At 30.7% G+C, this 20,249-nt stretch overlaps 2 protein-coding genes across 2 annotated transcripts in view; one reads left to right on the top strand and one right to left on the bottom strand.

Annotated features, from left to right (window-relative positions):
• AnxB11 (Annexin B11) overlaps positions 1-10,908 on the bottom strand; it is a 34,983-nt gene extending 24,075 nt beyond the window's left edge. The window contains exon 1 of the mRNA XM_065506729.1: positions 10,700-10,908. The gene's annotated coding sequence lies outside the window, so the exon portion shown is untranslated. The remainder of the gene's footprint in view (positions 1-10,699) is intronic.
• A 6,086-nt stretch (positions 10,909-16,994) lies between these two features.
• Positions 16,995-19,585, top strand: LOC135958468 (pickpocket protein 28-like). The gene is made up of 9 exons (XM_065509374.1): positions 16,995-17,143; positions 17,212-17,412; positions 17,473-17,590; positions 17,647-17,795; positions 18,066-18,193; positions 18,351-18,439; positions 18,499-19,084; positions 19,148-19,299; positions 19,469-19,585. Exons 1-9 carry the CDS (start codon positions 16,995-16,997, stop codon positions 19,583-19,585), a joined length of 1,689 nt encoding a protein of 562 aa, XP_065365446.1.
• Positions 19,586-20,249: the final 664 nt, after the last annotated feature.

The raw sequence follows: 20,249 nt of genomic DNA, 5'->3' as shown, positions 1-20,249 counted from the left end.
TTGTATATCATTTGCTATATTATAAACTAATTTTGTTTCTATAATACTTCATATTTAATAAATTATCACAAAACCGAAACCGAAACCGATCGGTTTTCAATTTTTTAAAACCGAAACCGTGGTTTTGCAATTCTTCCATTTTTTGGAAACTCTAGGTCCATTATTATAGGAAATTCAAAAAAGTACCATTAGAGGGTCCATATAAGCTTAATTTCATGGCTTTAGGTTCATTGGTGAAGAAATTACAAAAAGTACCATTTGAATAAACAAAAAGTACCAAAAAGTCTCCCCCTAGAATTCTCACTTACTTAGGACCATATATGCTTAATTTCATATTTCTATGTCCATTATTACAGAAAATTCAAAAGTACCATTAGAATATAGAAAAAGTACCAAAAAGCAGTCACTAGTAGATTCCCACTCACTTCGGCCCATACAAGCTTAATTTCATGTTTTTAGGTTCATTGGTGAAGAAATTACAAAAAGTACCAATCGAATAAAGAAAAAGTACCAAAAAGTCTCCCCCTAGAATTCTCACTCACTTAGGACCATATATGTTTAATTTCATGTTTCTAAGTCCATTGTTATAGAAATTTCAAAAAAGTACCATTAGAATAACAAAAAAGTACCTATAGTTCAGTTCACACATTTTGGTACCTAAATATTATCCCCTATTCCTAACACTAACTTCACTCAGATACATATCAGCTAACTTTAATGTCGATAACTGAAATAATTTAAAATGTTAAAAAAGTACCATTAGGAGAAAAGTACCAATTTCCCTTTTCTTCCTTGAACACCCCTCAAGTTTGAAATTTAAAAATATTCCATTTTGCCAAAATTGTTTATGCTATAGGCATGTCTCAAAATATTAAAATCTGTGTTAATGTGCCCAAGAATAAATATGTTTTAAAAAAAGTACCAAACTGCTTACCCGGATTTGGCCCAATATACACCTTGGTACTCGAGTTCCAAATAACACCCTGTTAGTTAATTTTTGTATGAATCCAGGAACCAACGTTAAAAAAATTATCAAAATTGGCTTAATAATTTCAAATATAATGTATTTTCCCGATTTTATCCCCTTTTTGGTACCTTTTTTATCCCCATTGAGGTGGTACAATTTTATTCAAATAAATTTCTGTAACGTGGTGGGAGCTCATAATAAAATATTCGTATGTCTATGTCAAATTATAGAAAAACATATTTTATGAAAAAGTACCAAAAATAAACACAATTTTTATACCTTAAGGGTTCGAATTTCCAAAAAGTACCAAACTTATATTTTTTATTTTTTGATAAGTAAAGAATACGATTTAAAATTTGATTCTATGTTTATTGGTTTAAAAGATACATAGGGTGCCAAAAAAGTACCAAAATACAGTTTTTACCCGTTTTCTCCCCTAAAAGTTTCGAATTTCGAAAAAGTACGAAACACCTGTCAGCTTATTTTTTGAATGGAGTAACATGCAATTTTAAGTTTTTCTGTATCTTTATTAGTTTTTAAGATATAAGGTTACCGAATTTACCCGTTTTTACCCTTTTTTACCCCCTAAACGTTCGAATTTCCAAAAATGCCTTCTTATCGGATCGTTTTGGGGAGGGAGGAACCCACAGTTAAAATTTCATGATTCTACCTTCAGCCGTTTGGGCTGTGCGATGATGAATCAGTCACTCAGTCAGTCAGTCAGTAACGTTACTCTTTTATATATATAGATTAGATATCCTATTGTCTATTAATGACTTAGTAATCCAGATAAATCCAGACTTAGTAATCCCGATAAAGATCAATAATAAGAGAGCTATATCCTTCACCAAATTATACTTTAAAATACAAATTTAAAATACTGTTAGTTAAACAAAATTAAAATTTTTTTTTTCAAAATTGTTTTTTAAAATTTTTTAAAAAAAATTAGTTTTTTTCAAAATTTATTTTTTCGAAATTGTATTTATTCATTGATTTTTGGTATTCAGTGATATTCTTTGAATTATTACAAAAAAAATTAAAATAAAAATGTGCCTAATTAAAATTGACTTTCAAAAATGCATTTTTTTAAAAACAATAATAAAATAAAAAATATTTTCCCGATTTTGATCCAAATTACTTTAGCCTTATATACATCGTTGCAATGGACTTTGAAATATCTATCATTCGATATGCATATTTTCTATATTAATGACTTAGTAATCCAGATATAGATCAACAGGTAAGATAGCTATATTCGGCTGTGCTGAATCTTTTATACCCTTCAACAAATTATACTTTAAAATAAAATTTTTAAATATTTTTAGGTAACAAAATTAAAATTTTTTTTTTCGAAGTTTTTCTAAATTTTTTTTTCAAAATTTTTCGAATTGTTTTTTTTATTTTTTTTTCAAATTTTTTTAATTTTTTTCAAAATTTTTTTTTATTTATTACTATTTTCTCGATTTTACATAGCAACCGAGCTCGGAGATTTTCCGATATATTGATGTATGAATCATGTATGTAAGTTATTTAGGGGCTACGGAAAGTTTATTTTAACATACAGACGGACATGGCTATATCGACTTCTCTATCTATAACGATCCACTTTGTAGGGTCGCAAATGAAAAATGTAGAACTTACAAACGGAATAACAAACTTTTATATACCTTTGCCACTTTACATCAATATACCGGGTATTCTCCCGGCTCGGTTGAAAAAACCGGGACAAACTCGACAAACTTCACCTTCGTGAGAAGGGTATATATAGGTTTGTCATTCCGTTTGTAATTTCTACAGTTTTCATAAAGTATATATATTCTGTCTGTCTGTCCGTCTGTCTGTTGAAATCAATTTTCTGAAGACCCCAGATATCTTCCAAATCTTCAATATTCAATATTCTGTCAGATAGATATGAGGAAAAAACCAGGACAACCTCGATTTTTTACCTATTTTTGACCTATATATATCTGGATTACTAATCATCAGGGAAACCAAAATATGCAAATGCATGTTTTTTCTGGTGAGTCTAATGAGCACATGGATAAGATATTTACACGTTTCAGAACTATTTAAGAATTTTGGCATCGATTTGTTAGTGCATATTTTTGCATATTTTACCCATAAATACATATTTTTGCATATATTTGTTTTAAGAGCATATTTATGTCATATTTTGCGTTTTTAGATCATATTTTACTGTTTAATATCATATTTTGAGTTTATCAAAAACAAATATTGTCTTACTTATTTTTCGCTGTTGTGTTACAGGTTTTTACTTCCTTTGTTTAAAATTCAAAATTGAAAAATAGATGGCTTTTCATCAAAAAAAAAAAATTTAATAAACAGAAATTTTTTTAAAATTTAAAATAACAATTCGAAAAATTTTTTTATCCAAAAAATGAAAAAACTGAAAAAAAAATGTTTGTTCACCTAAAAATATTTAAATTTTTTATTTTGAAGTATAATTAGGTGAAGGGTATATAAGATTCGGCACAGCCGAATAAAGCTCTCTTACTTGTTTTAATATAAAATAAGCACTATTTTAATAATAGCTCCATCTAAATATCAAATTTTAGTTCTAATTCAAACTTAACCGCTCTAAGTGTTAAAGAAATATTGTCTTTTAAATTTGCTCCTGTAACATCAGTTGATGTCGAAAGAACATTTTCTATGTTTAAAAATGTTTTCAGATCCAATAGACAACGATTTTTATTTGAAAATTTAAGTATATTTTTTTTGGTTAAAAATTTTGTAAAAGTTTGTTTTTTTAAGAGCATATTTTTTAAATTTTAAGAGCATATTTTAAAGTTTTTACTGCATATTTAAAGCGCCTAAAACGCTTTTTTAGAGCATATTTCCGGTTTCCCTGCTAATCATTAATATAGACAATATGGATATCTAATGATAGATATTTCAAAGACCTTATAAGACCATAGTAAGTTGGACCTACAATGGGTCAAAATCGGAAAAAATATTTCTTAACCCGAATTTTTTTTTTCACCAAAAAATTTTTTTTTTAAATTTAAAAAAAAAAAATTTTAAATTTAAAAAAAAAAAACACCCGAATATAGCTGTGCCGAATCTTATATACCCTTCACCAAATTGTACTTCAAAATAAAATGTTTAATTATTTTTAGGTAAACAATTTTTTTTTTTTTCAAAGTTGTTTTTTTAATATTTTGGAAAAAAAAATTTCGAATTGTTATTCAAAATTTTTTTTTCAAATTTAAAATTTTTTTTTTAAATTTAAAAAAAAATACTTGTTTATCTATCTGGATTATTAAGCCATTAATAGATATTTCAAAGTCCATTGCTACGATGTATATAAGGCTATTGTAATTTGGACCTACAATGGGTCAAAATCGGAAAAAATATTTTTTAACCCGATTTTTTAAAACGATTTTTTTTCACTAATAAATTAAAATTTTGTAAAAAATAAAAAATTCAAAAACAATTTTGAAAAAAAAAAAATTTAATTTTTTTTAACTAAAAATATTTAAAATAATTTAGTGAAGGGTATATAATATTCGGCACAGCCGAATATAGCTCTCTTACTTGTTTATTCTCACTTAGTTATTGAACATTACAGTGAAAACAATAAAGTTTAATTGTTTGCTTCGAAAATGTCGAATTTTGTGGCAACATATCATCATATGCGGGAAGATTTGCTGCTGAAGTACACCGAAGCGAATGATGAATGTGTTCCATCGGATTCAACATGCGGGAGATGGTTTGTTCTGTTCAGAAGTGATGATTTTGAAACGGAAGACAAAGATCGCCCAGAACAACCAAAAACATTTGAAGACCTAGAATTCAAGGCATTATTCCATGAAAATTGTTTTCAAACGCAACAACAGCTTGAAAAATCATTGGGAAATACTCAAGCAACAATTCCAAAACGTTTGCGAGCAGCAGTATTCATCCTAAGGTAATGATCGGTATTTGATGGGACTAAAATGGTCCTATATATTATGAGCTGCTAGCCAAACCATCACAGGAAACCTCTACCGAATGCAACTGATTTCTTTGAAGCGAACATTTGCCGAAAAACGACCAGAATATGCGGCCAGACATGAAACCGTAATATTCCATATCGACCATATGTTGCAATACCTATTAAAAAGTATTTAGAATGATGTGTTTGGGGGAAGTTTTGCCACAACCGCCTTGTAGTACGGACCTTGCCCCGTCCGCCTACTAGTTGTTTCGATCGATGCAGAACGCTATCTCTGGGATACGCTTCACTTTGGAACAGAGTTTCCGATATTGGATTGATTCGTTCTTGGCCTCAAAAGCTGAGCAGTTCTTTTGACTCGGAATCCATATGTTGCCATAAAGATGGGAAAAGGTCATAGCTAACAATGGCCAATACTTTGAATAAATTTATAATATATTGTACAAATGTTTCAAAATAAAAGCTAACAATTTTAAAAAAATCCGCATTTTTAAGTGATGCTTCCAATAGAAAATTCTTAAATACAATTAGAAATTTCTGAAATACTATTAAAAATGGTGTAGTGCTTAGAGCCCCTAGTCAAGAGACTTTGCAATCCCTTGCTGTTTGAATAAATCTTCGGCATTAAACTATTAATGACAAAATTAAATATAAAACATGTTTGTGACGTACCACAGCATTGACGTGACTGGCAGTCATAATTTTTAGTACCAACTTAAGAAAACAAAACAAGAAAATATTGAAACAAACCAGACACTCAAAAAAAAGGCAACAACTCGTGAGTAATGTGAACCAAATATGTAGATGCAAACTGAATAAATACAAAAATTTACAAAACGTCATGAATATATTTAATAAAATTAAAACTACCGTGCATGTATAAATAAATACAAAATTTTAGTCTTAATAAATTTTTTGTTAAAAAATAAACATGACGTGTCTTAATTATTAAGTCTGCCATATATTTGGCAGTTAAATAGCTGAACATAAACTCATCAAAAACTGACAAAATATGACGTGGTATTTGTTGAATTTTTTTCCTCTTGAGAGCAAAATAAATGTTAGCAATTGAAAAGGTCTATAAAGTTTATTTTACACACCTTTGTTTGTATCTTTGAAGTAGTAAAGAATTTATTTTGGGGGAAACTTTATGACGTCGTTTGTTTAATGAAAAATGAGACAATAAAACAAACAAAAGAAGACTAAGAAATCTAACAGATGATGATGTAATTTTATGGATTTTCTTTCAGTCTTTCATTCGCTTGTGAAACTACTTAAAGATTTTAATGAAGAGAAGATGTTTTTGCAGGGCTTTTTTTGCATGCGTAATTTGAACAATGATTTGTGTATGTCTGGTAGAAAACTAATTGGGGAAGGGGAATTAATTAATTAGTTTGTGGATTAAAAAGTTTTTAGATACTACATTAAGCAGTTTTATGTATTAGATAAAGGAATTATAAAAAAAGTAGAGGTTTAAAATATATAAAAAAAGGAAAGAAATGAGAGAAATAAAGGTCCTATAGTTAGATTGACTATTAAGCGACAGGTGGGATCAATAATAGAGATACATATTTATATTCACAAAGCAATTTCAATGACCTTTGAACTTTAATATTTTCATAAAAATAAAATTAATTTTAGCTGACTTTTAAACTCTCATTAAGAACGTGAATTTGCAGGGGCCAAATTAACGCTTTTGCTATCAAATGATCTTTTATATCGAACAATAATTTCAATCGCAAAATTATAATAAAATTGTAATAGATTTCATGCTCGATATGGTGGAATACTACAATAAAAAATAAGAAATTTTTTTCAATCACGAATGCAGTAATTTGTCTCCTGGCTTCGATCGAGTAAAATTGATCGTCATTTTTTTAATTGATAATAGGCATGCGAGATTACATAAGCTATCTAGTAGATTTAATAATAATTTGTCTATTTAAATAATTTTTCCATTTGAATGATCAGTCTAATACGAAATGCTGTTACTTATTAACCCACGATCACTTATTTCCAGATTGAGTTAGGCTCTCAACCCAACATTATTACTCTGCGATAAATTTATTTAAACATTTATATATTACACCATTTTTGTGATACATTTCTTCTCTATTATATTCCTAAATTCACTTTTCATTTTTTATCATATAAAAAATCCAATGAATTTTTTAAAAAACTCATATAATAATTTATTATACATACAACTAAAGCTTAAAAACAGCTTTTTTGAATTGTAAATTACAAAAGTAAATAAAAAAATAAATAAATTTCAAACTCATACGATAATTAGTAGTCGTCGTCTCTCTACAAATTAGTAACGAACACGAAACATCAATCATCTTTAGAGTTGAATAATGGAAGATGGGGAAGTACATCTAGTATAATCAGGAAATATGAATAATAAATAAATATAATAAAAAATACCACAACTAAAAAAAAATTAAAGTAACCATGTAGGCATATTTTTATTTTTATATTAAACAACTCATTGACAAGAAGAGAAAAAAAATATTCAAATAACTAAATGCGACCCTGAACAATGTTTAAATAATAAGAGTAAAAAAAATTGATATGTAGTTTAGGTATAGGTTATAAATTCTCATGATCGCATACAAAATAACATCGAAAGAAAATATTTATGAATAAGTTAGTTATAACGACCGATCATTACCGTTGTGTTTACACAAATTTTAATTGAGCCAATAAACATTCATTAGTTTTGTTCTTATTTTAATTTTCAGAATTAATTTTGATTCTATGACTGTATAAAATCAATTTATACAGTTGATTAATTTGATTGGCTACGAATTCAGTTGTTATTAATATATTAAATATTGTGAATTTTAATTTAAATTTCACAAATTTTAACAACATATTAGAACGGTTAAGAGATACTTGAAGGCAATTTCTGTCATCACATTAAAATAATTTTTTTTAAATAATGTCAGCTATAATTTTGATAAAAATTTCAATAAAATATATAGTTTAAATATATAGTTTAAATACACTGAAAGCTAATAAGTTATCACACATTAAATACCCCTTTTAGTCTACCCTTTAGGAGACACTTTGCCTTCTCTTAAAATGTTTAACGTATTTAGTGCAAAAGGTGCTGATATCACCAACCGTTCAAGAACTAGCGAAATAATGGCTTAAAACTTTGGGATTTACAATGGATGGCGTATCTTTTGAATGCTGATTTTAATAACTTATATGTCATTTTGAAGGCTTCGAAAATATCCAATTTTGTATCAACAACGCGTCATATGCGGGAAGTTTTGCTTTAATTTGAAAAAAGCGTCGCTGAATCACCTTGTTCACCAAAGCTTATGGCAAATGTGTTCCATCGGTTTCAGCGTGCTAAAGATAGATTGTGCGGTTCAGAAGTGGTGAAATTGACAAGGAGGACAAATATCGCCCAGGCCAGCCAAAAAAGTTTGAAGACCAAGAATTGGACGTATTGGGATCTACTCAAGCAGCAATTTCAAAACGTTTGCGAGTAGCTGGATTCATCCAAAAGCAGGGAAATTGGGTACCATATGAATTGAAGCCGAGAGACCTTGATTTTGCATATCCGAAATAAAGCTTGAACGCTATAAAAGAAAATAATTTTTGGCCAATAGAAACCAACGGCCAACCAGCCGAATCGACAAAAGCTAAATATCCATGGCGCTAAGGTAATGATCTGTATTTGGTGGGACCAAAAGGAAACCTGTACCGAAAAAAAAATGCAACTGATTCGTTTGAAGCGAGCATTTGAGAAAAACGACCAGAATATACGGTCAGACATGAAACCTTAATGTTGCAATACTTGTTAAAAAAAATTAGAATGTAGTGGTTGGGGTCCAGACCGCGCCCCGTCCGACTACTATTTGTTTTGATCGATGCAGAACGCTCTTTTTGGGATACGCTTTACTTTGGAACACAGTATCCGACATGGGCTTGATTTGTTTTTGGCACCAAAAGGTTGGCTCGAAATCCATACTTGGGAAAAGATCATAGCTAACAATTGCCAATACTTTGTATAAATTTATATTGTACAAATGTTTCAAAATAAAAGCTAAAATATTTAAAAAATTTACAGTATCATTTCAGAGTACTTAGAAATAAATTGTGCAACATTTTATCAGTATTGCCGCACAACAACGTATTTATGACTGCTCAAACTGTATTCCAGAGGGGCATTTGTATAGTGGCTAAGCGAAATCGTGGACCGATAGTGTCAACTTTGTCAGTTGGCAACAAATTTTGTCTATTGAGGGTACCTACTCCTCCAGCTGTCATAGCCTGCTTAACAGCTGGCTACAAATTTTGTCTATCGAGGGCTGTACCTGTTTTCCTCCACACCATTTGCCTTCACTTTATGCCTAAGATACAAAACAAGCTTTCGTCGGAAAATTTTTATTTCGTATCTTCGGCAAAAAGTATTTTTGTGTCTTCGGAATAAAGGTAAGCAAATGGTATGAAGGAAAACAGGTACAGCCCTCTATAGACAAAATTTGCAAGCAACTGTTAGCATGGTGGTGGAGAAGCCATGATCTGGAGGAGTGTGGCAGCTGGAGAAGTAGGCAGTATGGATTCAAAAATAGATAGGTTTGTTTATCTGAACGTTTTAAAAAGAGATATAAAGCAGAGTTGTCTGATGTTTTTTATTTCCAACAAAATAACGACCCTGCTGAAATCGTTAACCTTTGGCTGCAGTTCAATGTGGCAAAAACTTTGCCTATTCCTCCACAATATCCAGACATTAACTCAGTACAAAGCCTATGGGCCCGCGCTCAATAATGAGTAAGACAATTCTCAAGAGCGTGATAAAGGAAGAGTGTAAGAGGATTACTTCCGAAGAAACCACACACCTCGTCAATTCTATGCAAAATAGTTTCAGAGAGCTTCTTAATCGTTGAATTTATACTACCCGAAATTAAGTTTTCGTTTTTTTTTTTCAATTTATTTTTAATGTAGATATTCAATATAAAAGTTTTATGAGAGCAGACTTTTGGTGCATATGTTTTCAAAATAAATGGATATTTTTTATTGTTTTTGCAAAACCAGAAATAATTAAAAACAAATTTATGTATATCCCTCATAAAAACTATTAGTAAAGTATTTGATTTTGAAAATAAGTGAATTACATATTTTAAGATCGTAATTGGATGAAAATTATTACCGATTCTTACAAATTTAAACAATTTTGTTTTTAATTTTAAACCCGGTTCTAAATATAATGGTGAGGTTTAGTTTAAAATTACATTAGTCACACACATTGGACAATTCTGAATTATTCTTAAGTGCGGTGTGAGTGTAATACGAAATACATATTTGCTCTCGAAAATAAAGAGGTTTGAACGTTTTGTTTACTGTCATCAGAAGTATAAATATGTAATGATGACTCATAGTCAATTCATACCGAATTGGTTATTAGCTGTGTACCAACTCATAGAATACGTAGTTAATTTATTCATACGTAATATGTTGAAATTATGGATACAATTTAAATGTACAAGTATTGGACTGTTTTTTCCATTTAAAACCACACATGTTTAATTAAATTTATAATTTTTTATTGTTTATTTTTGAATTTAACAAAGGAATTTATTCACGATACATATTAAACTCTTTCGTCTAGATAATGAAATTAAAAACCATACCAGTACACACAACAAATACATATTTATTTACCAGGGTAAACAATTTAAAAAAATTTAACAACAAAAAAAAAAGAATCCATAAAAACCCGTATTTTGTATATAAAAAATAAAATCTGTTCGACTTACTGGCACTTGTTGTTGTTGCAAAAGCGATTTTTTATGGAAAAATTTATTTTTATTTTTCTTAAATTTTTCTTTATTCTTCTCTTTTAATTTTCACACTTCTAGTTTAGGAATCTGCTAGATAATTATTTAACAATAGAACCCAGCTATATGTAAATATATTTTAAGTTATTTTTTTTTTATTTATTTCACTTCACTTATTTTCTGTTATCTTATGTTATTTATTTTCTATTATTTACTTGTTTGCCGGTTTTTTTTTTTGTTAGAAAAAAATGCGTAAAAAACGTACTGGAGCAATAAAAATGGAACCAAACGTACAATCCAAAGAGCAAAAGACAACTAAATAAATGTTAAAATAAAAAGCTTGTTTATTTCTTGCCTGACTGGCTGGTGGCTTTGGGTTGGGGATTTTATATAGATGAATGAATCTAGTCGATTGTGTTGTTTTTTTTTGTTTGGTTTTTGGGGAGAGAGCACAATGATCTCTCTTTTGTTGTTATTGTGTTTAATTTTATTTTATTGTTTAGTGCAGTGTTAGTATGAAGAGTTGTATATTGGTGTAACAGGGTTGTAAATAAAAGTAGTGACTAGACAATTTTTAAAATAACAACATTTATAACGGAAATTTTGGTTAAACAATGCAGAAACTTGTAGTAAATATAGAACTTTTGGTAAATTTAAATACCTGGGCAATAAAATATGTCGAAATTGATTACATGGCACAGTGTGAGACTTTTTTTTAGCCAATCAAAAATGAAATAATTTTTAATTGTACTGATTGGTAACATTCCCAAAAACAGACAGAGTGTTATAACAATATTATATATCCACCACCAATATAATACGGGCACCGAAATACTAGTGTTTTGGGATAAAAAATTATTTTATTTTTCCTTTGTCTAACATTTTCCTTCCAAAAAAATTTCATTATTTACGTCAAATCTCTTTCCGTCGAGACATTTCTTCAGGTTTTGGAAACCAGAAATAGTCAGTCGGGACTAAATCCGATCTTCCGGCGGAAGAGTAGCATTTCATAGCTAAATTCATGGATTTTTGTGTTGGCCGATTGGAGATAGAAATTTCGAGAGATTGTGGAAACCACTGAGCCATGTGAGATGCCTATGGCTTCCACAGTCTCTCGCACATTCAATCTTCAATCGGCCAACACCATATCGTGATTGTTTCGGGTGTAGAAACAATTGACAAATTTGCGTCCAGAAGGTTCGACATCTTCCGTGCTTGTACGACGATCATTTTTCTGAAATTTGGGTGCCTAGAAAATGAGTTTTTTGATATGTCGTAGTGGAAATTTTTTTCCCCATGCCAAAAGCTATCGAAAAATCGATGGCACAATATTGAAAAATTTGTGTCCATACAAATCGGTCCACCCTAATGAACATATTTACCAAAACTACCAATTTGTTCCTTTTGATATAACATTCACAATACTAAACCTGTCCACAGCGCAGAATGTTCTCTAAATCAATGTCAGCCAGATGCTCGAAGACAAAGTGCCCGAATTGATAATAAAATAGCTATGGTTTTAAGTTATCGCAGATGACAAACAAAAACATGATCACCTGAATCGATAGTAGTGCGATTAAGAATCGTTTTCTTGATGATTTTGCTGAACTCGTTCTGAGTCAGTTAAGACTATAGCATGATTTGGAAGTTTATGTGAAATGCTAATATTCGTTTCTATCTAGTATACACGATAAGGTTTTTTAATAAATTAATTACTTCATTTGGAAAAACATAAACATTTGGGTCAGTATAAGAAACAATTGAAATTGATTTTGTTTGTTAATCTTGATGTGATTGGAGTGAGATGGAGATAAAGTCCAAGCAATTGTGAGTGTGAATCTACTGAATAGTTCATAAATCCAACATAAGCAAAGAAGTAGGGTTAACTAAACAGTTGAATATGTGAGGTGATCCTTTCTTTGCTGGTCATGTAAGCAGTTTCTTTTTCAAGGACTATAGTCACTGCAGTATTGACCGGTATCTCTATTATTGTGCACCGATAGACCAGTCGATAGTGTGCTGGACTATTAATCTGAGGTTTGCTCGATTCCCGTTCGAGACTCTGTGTGTATCTGCAGACAAGCAAAACAGTTCGCAGTTTGTGTTTCTTTAAAAAAAATAAATAAAAAAGTACGAGGTTGATGTTGGACTTTGAATGACTTTAACCTCCTGAAGATGGAGTTGCATGTTATTTTAAGGTAGTCTGTGTTGGTCATTAGGACTGAATGAAAATGTTATTCAGTGGTTATTTGATGGCAATCTGTGGCGTTGCTCTCAACGCTGCCTTACGACTTGTTACTAATAGCGTATGGTACCTGGAGCTACTTTCACTATGCGTTCATATTAGTCGCGTTCTTCAACAGCGACTTTAATGTGTCGTCATGGATGGAAGGAATGTTGCCATTCAAACCCTTCCGTAGATCCCGTCTGAGATCTTCATAGATGACTTGAAATCGACGGTGGGTTTGGGAAGAATCTTTTATTTGGGCACGACTGGTACGTGTGCGTCTTTTAGACTACCGGACTTGTCTATTGTTCATCAGGCTGAGTTCGAAGCGGTGTGTTCTACAGAAACTGTCATGATGCAGGAGAGGAGTCGATGAAGCACCTCCTCTGTCGCTGACGGTTATGTGCGACCGAAGATTGGATATTATGGGTGTCTTCTTTCCGCACGACCTATTGGAGGCGGACATCAAAAGGTTATATACCTTCATAAGTGCCACGGGATGGTTTGGTTCAGAACTCAAATTGGTCAGATATGGGGAATTGCTTCCTTCCTTACTCTTTTCTATCCAGTTAGTTGAGAGCTGCATTGTTCAGAAATTGAGAACGTGTGAGGGCTAGCGCTTTTGCAGTTTGTTCATATTTACAGTTTCAACGAAAGTTAAGTTATCGTCCTTCGTCAATATTTTGATCCTTCTTTGATTCTTTGAAGATTTTGGCACAGGAACTGTATCAGATAATGGAAACCCAGTCCATATCATACCGGGACTGGTACGTGAAATTGGCTTCGACATTGATTAATATTTCAAGATCATAAAATGTAGGAGTTCATCGAGCAAAATAACCTATCATCTGTCATTGCTCTCTAAATCATCGGCGATGGAAATAAAAAAAAACACTCTTTCATAGCCTGGTTCAACAGCTGCTGGATTTTTTTGTAATTTCGATTTACTTCCATTGACAAGTTAATACTAAATATAGGTCTTACAATTTCAGTTAAAAATTTTATTAAAATAAATTTTGTGATTAAATTGAATTACAAACAAGTGTTAGCAAAAATATTAAAACCATTGTTTTTTGCAGGCGCCGATCCAGCTCAAATATTAGGGGGGGATAATTAAAATTTGTTTTGCATTTTGTTTTTCCCCTTTTAATAAATTTCACCTTCGTGAAAAGGGTATATATAAGTTTTTCATTCCGTTTGTAATTTCCACAATATAATTTTCCGACCCTATAAAGTATATACCCAGTATGCAACATTTCGAGTCAGTACTTTTTATCGAAGTTATTTCGAATTAAAATCAAAAATATGAATTTATTATGATGCTCTATCCAATCTACATTTTTTAGAATATCGTATTTTAATATTTTATGGAAAAGGAGAATAATTTTCGATACCCAGTTTTTTTTTAATGTCAAAATTTATTTTTTCACAAATTGACAAATTCATATACATACATTATTCCAAGGCGAATTTACTGTACAGGTGGCGTTAACAGCACAGCTGATTTACTTTTTTTTCTTCGCCTTTGGGGCAAACTTGTCATAAATTGTTTACAAAACAAATTTATTTTATGCCTTAAATTGTTTTGTTTACCTTTTTAGCTTCAAAAAAAGTTTATAAGATCTTTTAAAATTAGTGTTTTGATTTTGGAAATAACAATTTATGCCACGTGAATACATTTGGAGCATTAGCGCTAAAATTTTCACCGCAAAGTGCTAACCGAGCTTCCAGGAGGCACCCGTATTTTATCAGTTTCTTTCATTTGTTTTAGTATTTTTCGATGTTTTCTCTGGATCCTGATCACTAGCAAATAAATTTAAACTTTGGTAATGTCTTCTTAATATTAATTAGCGTTGGTGTAAAATTTACGTTATTTTTATTGGCTTTATTACTATTTTTAGTTAATTTTTTATTAAATTGATTATTTTTGTTTTTTTTCACAAATTTTTGTTTTGTTTTTTTTGACACATTTGCCCCTGAAACAACAATAAAACACAATGTTGTTTTTGCTATGTTGTACTTGTTGTAATATCAACGCCACCTGTACAGTAAATTCGCCTTGCATTATTCTTTAATCAATTTGTGAGAAAATAAAATGTTATACTATCAATAACATATTCCTAAAAATGTATGTAGTTTAACACGAAAAATGGATCAAAGACGTCTTAAAAGAAAAGCGCAACCAATTATTGATGTCGTTTATGTCAATTCATTGCATTGGAAAATGAAAACACATCTAACGCAACATTCTTGGATAATAATAAAGTTATTGAATATGCATCACTTCAAGAAAAAATTGCTCGATGGTCCATTGAACATGGAATAATATATGCAGCAGCAAATGATTTGCTTAAAATTATGAATAAACCCATTGATACTATTAAGGTGCCAAAACACATTCCCACTTTAAGAAACACACCAACAAGGATACCAAAATTGAGCATGGGGGGAGGAGAATATATGCATTACGGCCTGAATTATAACATTGATGGCTTACCCCTCAACTTTGGCCACTCCTTGTGAATATACAGAACACGCATTTTGTTTCACTAATAGGAGTTTTTGAGGGAAACAGTATACCGCTCGGTAATAATCATTTTCTTGTCAAATTAAGTACTTTTATTTGCGATGCCCCTGTGAGGTCTTATGTGTTAGGAATAAAGGGTCACACAGGTTATTATTAGTGTATTAAATGTTACCAAGCAGGTGTATATGTGGATAATATAATGGGTTTTAAGCTCTAACGGGTTTAAAGCCACGAAATTGCTCATATATTAATCGCAATCCAATCATTTTAGAACATTTTTAATATCGAAAGAGGTATAGTTTATCGATAAAAATTAGATTCAGAATAATAAACGAGTTTCGACTCTATATCGCTCTGCACTCTACATAGGAAAACACGCACATTCTCGACATTATATCGATACAATTTTACGAAAAAATGATTAATTTTCGATATAACTTCGAATCATTTTGCATACTGGGTATATTCTGGATCCTTATAGATAGCGGAGTCAATTAAACCATGTCTGTCAGTCTGTTGAAATCAATTTTCTGAAGACCCCAGATATGTTCGGGATCCAAATCTTCAATAATTCTGTCAGACATGCTTTCGAGAAGTTTCCTATTTAAAATCAGCAAAATCTGTCCACAAATGGCTGAGATATGAGGAAAAACAACCTATTGTTGACCTATATCTGGATTACTAAGTCATTAATATAGACAATATGGATATCTAATGATAGATATTTCAAAGGCCTTTGCAACGAGTTGGACCTACAATGGGTCAAAATCGGAAAAAATATTTTTTAAACCGAATTTTTTTTTAACCAAAAAAAAAAAAATTTTTAAATTTTAATTTTAAAATTAATGTAAAAATATTTAAAAATTGTATTTTGAAGTATAATTTGGTGAAGGGTATACAAGATTCGTCATAGCCGAATATAGCTCTCTTACTTGTTTATATGAAAACTGTTCGGTTTTGAGGTGGGGTATTCCTATTTCACCCCTCTTGGACTCGCGTATGGGTTAGTGCTATTGTTAACGAGTATTAGAACCATAAAATATGTCTCTATTACGATAAAGTTAATATGACCTGATAGATTTTAATATTTTAGAAAAGAAAAGGTAGCACTTAAACCAATGTAAACATTTATCCTTAATTTTTCTTGATGAATTTAAAAGACAGGAAGTCCTTCGTATAGTATTTCCATTTCCGCTATGTCCTAATTTGTCTTCGTCAAGCTTAAATTTGAAATATCAGCAGTTTAGATATTGTAATAATTATAATCATGTATTAGTTTCTTATATATTTGTTGTACTAGGAAATAAAAACAATAAAATTTTCATTAACATTAAATGTTAAAGAAAAAGTATCATCATTAAGCCTGCTTAATTAAATAGCATTACAAAATTCAGTAAACGCCCCCTGCTTCAAACACCCCAGTCATTAAGGAACTTCCATGCAACTGTTAAGTAATTTTATAAATCATTTAACTGAATATCATTGATTGAAGAGCACACATTAAAGAAACTATTTACAAAATGGAAACAAATATACCTAGTGAGAAACCAAAAGCTAAATTACTGCCAGTCCATATATATTTTAAAGAAAATCTTAAAAGATTTTTAATAGAAACCTCCTTAAACGGTTTAAAGTACATAGAAGATGTACATCGTAATATATGGGAAAGGTAAGTTAATTAAATTATTTGTATATCGATGAACTAATTTGGATTTTTTTGTAATGGATTCCTTAAAGGGGTTATTATTTGATATCATTTTCAATTGTTTTCACCGCTGGCTTATATATGGCCATTTATTTCCTACAAAAATGGCAAAATACTCCGGTTATTATAAGCATGAGTCCCAAAGCCACTTCTATACAAGATGTACCTTTTCCGGCCGTAACATTTTGCAATATGAATCAGGCATTGGCCAGTAGAGTTGAGGATATAGTACCGTAAGTTTTTTTAATGCAGTTTTTGGTTAAAAATTTAGCATATTTTGTGATTTTTTTTAGAGACACCCCTGCCTATGCCATGTTGCAGAAAATATGTTTCCAAAAATACAATTATTCACGCTACCAAAATTTTAAGCCTCGTTTTAAGGGAGATAATTTGGTGCATTTTATTTTAAAGGTGAGGTTTTGTAATAATTTTGAAAATAAATTTTATTTTATTGAAATGAATTTCAGAACACCCAAAGCTGCAGTAACATGATTATCTATTGCAAATTTGGTCCCAATGAGGAGACCTGTACGGATCTATTTCGGGAGATATTGTTGGATGAGGGCATTTGTTGTGTTTTCAATCAGCTGCATCCATTTTTTTTGTATAAAGGAGAGTGAGTGTTATTTTATATTTGAATAAGAGTTGACACCATTGAGAAATACACATAGAGCGGAAACTCTCCTGTCAAAGACCTAACTCAGTTGTTAACAACTGAAAAAAAATACTCAAAAAAGTTACACATATGGGTGTTGTTTTTGTTTCCATTTTATTTTTTACTTATACATTCTCACCACTTAGGTTTCTGACAACTGAGTTAGGTCTTTGACAGGAGAGTTTCCGCTCCATAAACTTTTGTTAACTGAATGTTTTTGGATATTTTCAGTTATGAATTTATTCGAGATTATACTTCTTCGAATGGTCGTACTAGTATTCCGGTAAATTGGAATTTGGAAGAAGGTTATGAGGATCATGATCATTTGCCTAAAAGTTATTATCCCAGGAGAGCAGCAGGTAACTTTTAGTTATAACTAGAATAACATTAGTGATTCCCAAATAGGCATATAGCTATCCTATGATCTTAATCAAATCAGGTTCCTGTCGAGATAAAATTAAATTTCTCTTAAACTAGATTTTAAAAAATTAACAAATTCAATGTTTCTTTAAATAGGTTCCGGAGTTTCGATGGGACTAACCGTAGTTTTGAATGCCGAATTAGATGAGTACTTTTGTTCTTCAACAAATGGACCTGGCTTTAAAGTATTTTTATCTGAAATTTTTACTATTCAAACTCCCTTAAATGATAATTCATCTTCCAGGTCTTGCTCTACAATCCTGTCGATGCACCTCACATGAAAGAAACCGGTCTGCCCATAATGCTGGGCCACCAGACTCGTGTACGCATTAATCCCAAACGCATGGAATCTCTATCGTCGTTGCGCAGCACCAACCCCAAAGACAGACAATGCTACTTTTCCAGCGAGAAAACCCTACTCTATTTCAAATACTACACCCGACGTAACTGTGAAATGGAATGTGATTCTAAGCAAATGTTGCGTCGCTGCAAATGTGTACCATATCATATGCCGAAAATATATCCCAATGCTACCACATGTTTTCTTAATGAAATGGATTGTGTTTTTGAAACTGAACGCTTAATATTGGATCCGGGGAATTTAAAGTGTAAAGAGGATTGTTTGTCGGGCTGTCATGATCTGTCATACTATCCCGATATGTTTGTTACACCGCTGGCTTCTAGGGATTTCAATTTACAAGATCCATTCTTTCGTAATATTTCGAAGGAGGTAATGCATAAAAATTTGGCTCTGGTACAAATCTATTATAGAGATAATTTTTTCCGGGGTAATACCAAGGTGCCATATACCGGTTTTACTGAGTTTTTATGTAAGTTTTTCAAAATATATTAAAAGATTTTTCTAAATATGTCTACATTTTTGTATTATATAGCCCAAACTGGTGGTGTTATGAGTTTAATGGTGGGTTTCAGTGTTATTTCTATAGCTGAAATGTTCTACTTTATTTTCTTAAAACCTTTTTTCGATATATTCAAAAGAAGAAATCCTTTGTTATTGGAGGCTAAAGATGATAAAGATAAAGATGTAAGCTTGTTTAGCAGATTAAGGGTCATTATTATATCTTGCCGTTATAGTTAAAGGTAACTTTAAGCAATAGAAAAGGGTACCCTTAAAGGTAACTTTAACTATAACGGCAAGTTGCAATAATGACCCTAAAAGTTTCTTTTTTAATTGAATTTCTTATTAATTTTAGGTTTCTCCAAATAAGCTACATCATCAAATGTTGTTTAAACGCCGCAAAAACATTAATAATCGTGTTATGAATTGGAATAGTAATGAATTGCAAAAATATCGCAATGAAACATATTAAAATCCAAACCTTTTTAACATCATGTCACCTAAATTCAAATTAGCACTTATTTTCATTGTTTATTTAAAACTAATAACACTAGTTTACAAATCAAACATTTTTGTTTGCTCATGGAATGAAACTTATATTTTTGAGAAGAGCTACGGACGCTAGTTAATTGAAAATTTTTTGTTTCCCACCTATACGTCAAAATTTTGAGAATATGGGTTTTTATTTTTCACCTGCCCTGAGTACTACTAATGCATACTGTAGTGTACCTAATTGTGGTATTTAAGTATTTACATCGTTTTTGGGTACTCAACACTCTGGAGAAGCTACCAGATACTTTCAGACTTGTATTATTTTGACAAATTCCAACAAAAATTAACGAGAAAAAAATAAATACTGTTTAAAAGGACATCTTTCCTGTAGATAAACGTTAATAAATCGCTATTAAGTACAAAACTCTAAAGTAAAAACTATTTTAAAATATCTTATAGAAAATGTAAAATAAACCCAGACCATTTTTGTTTTATTTTCGGAAAAATTATTCAGTCAAATCGAGGTTTTCCTATAACACAAACACTGCAAAATGCTTATTTACTTTAAAAAATTTCGTAAAAGCTTTAGATAAGACAAAACCAGCATTTCAATATTTATGCAGTGTGTTCCCGAGTCTTTCTTT

Source organism: Calliphora vicina, chromosome 4 (assembly GCF_958450345.1).
Source record: "Calliphora vicina chromosome 4, idCalVici1.1, whole genome shotgun sequence".
In the NCBI taxonomy this organism is placed as follows: Eukaryota; Metazoa; Arthropoda; class Insecta; order Diptera; family Calliphoridae; genus Calliphora; species Calliphora vicina.
The sequence above is the reverse complement of the archived record's forward strand: the minus strand, read 5'-3'. Positions and strand labels throughout refer to the sequence as shown.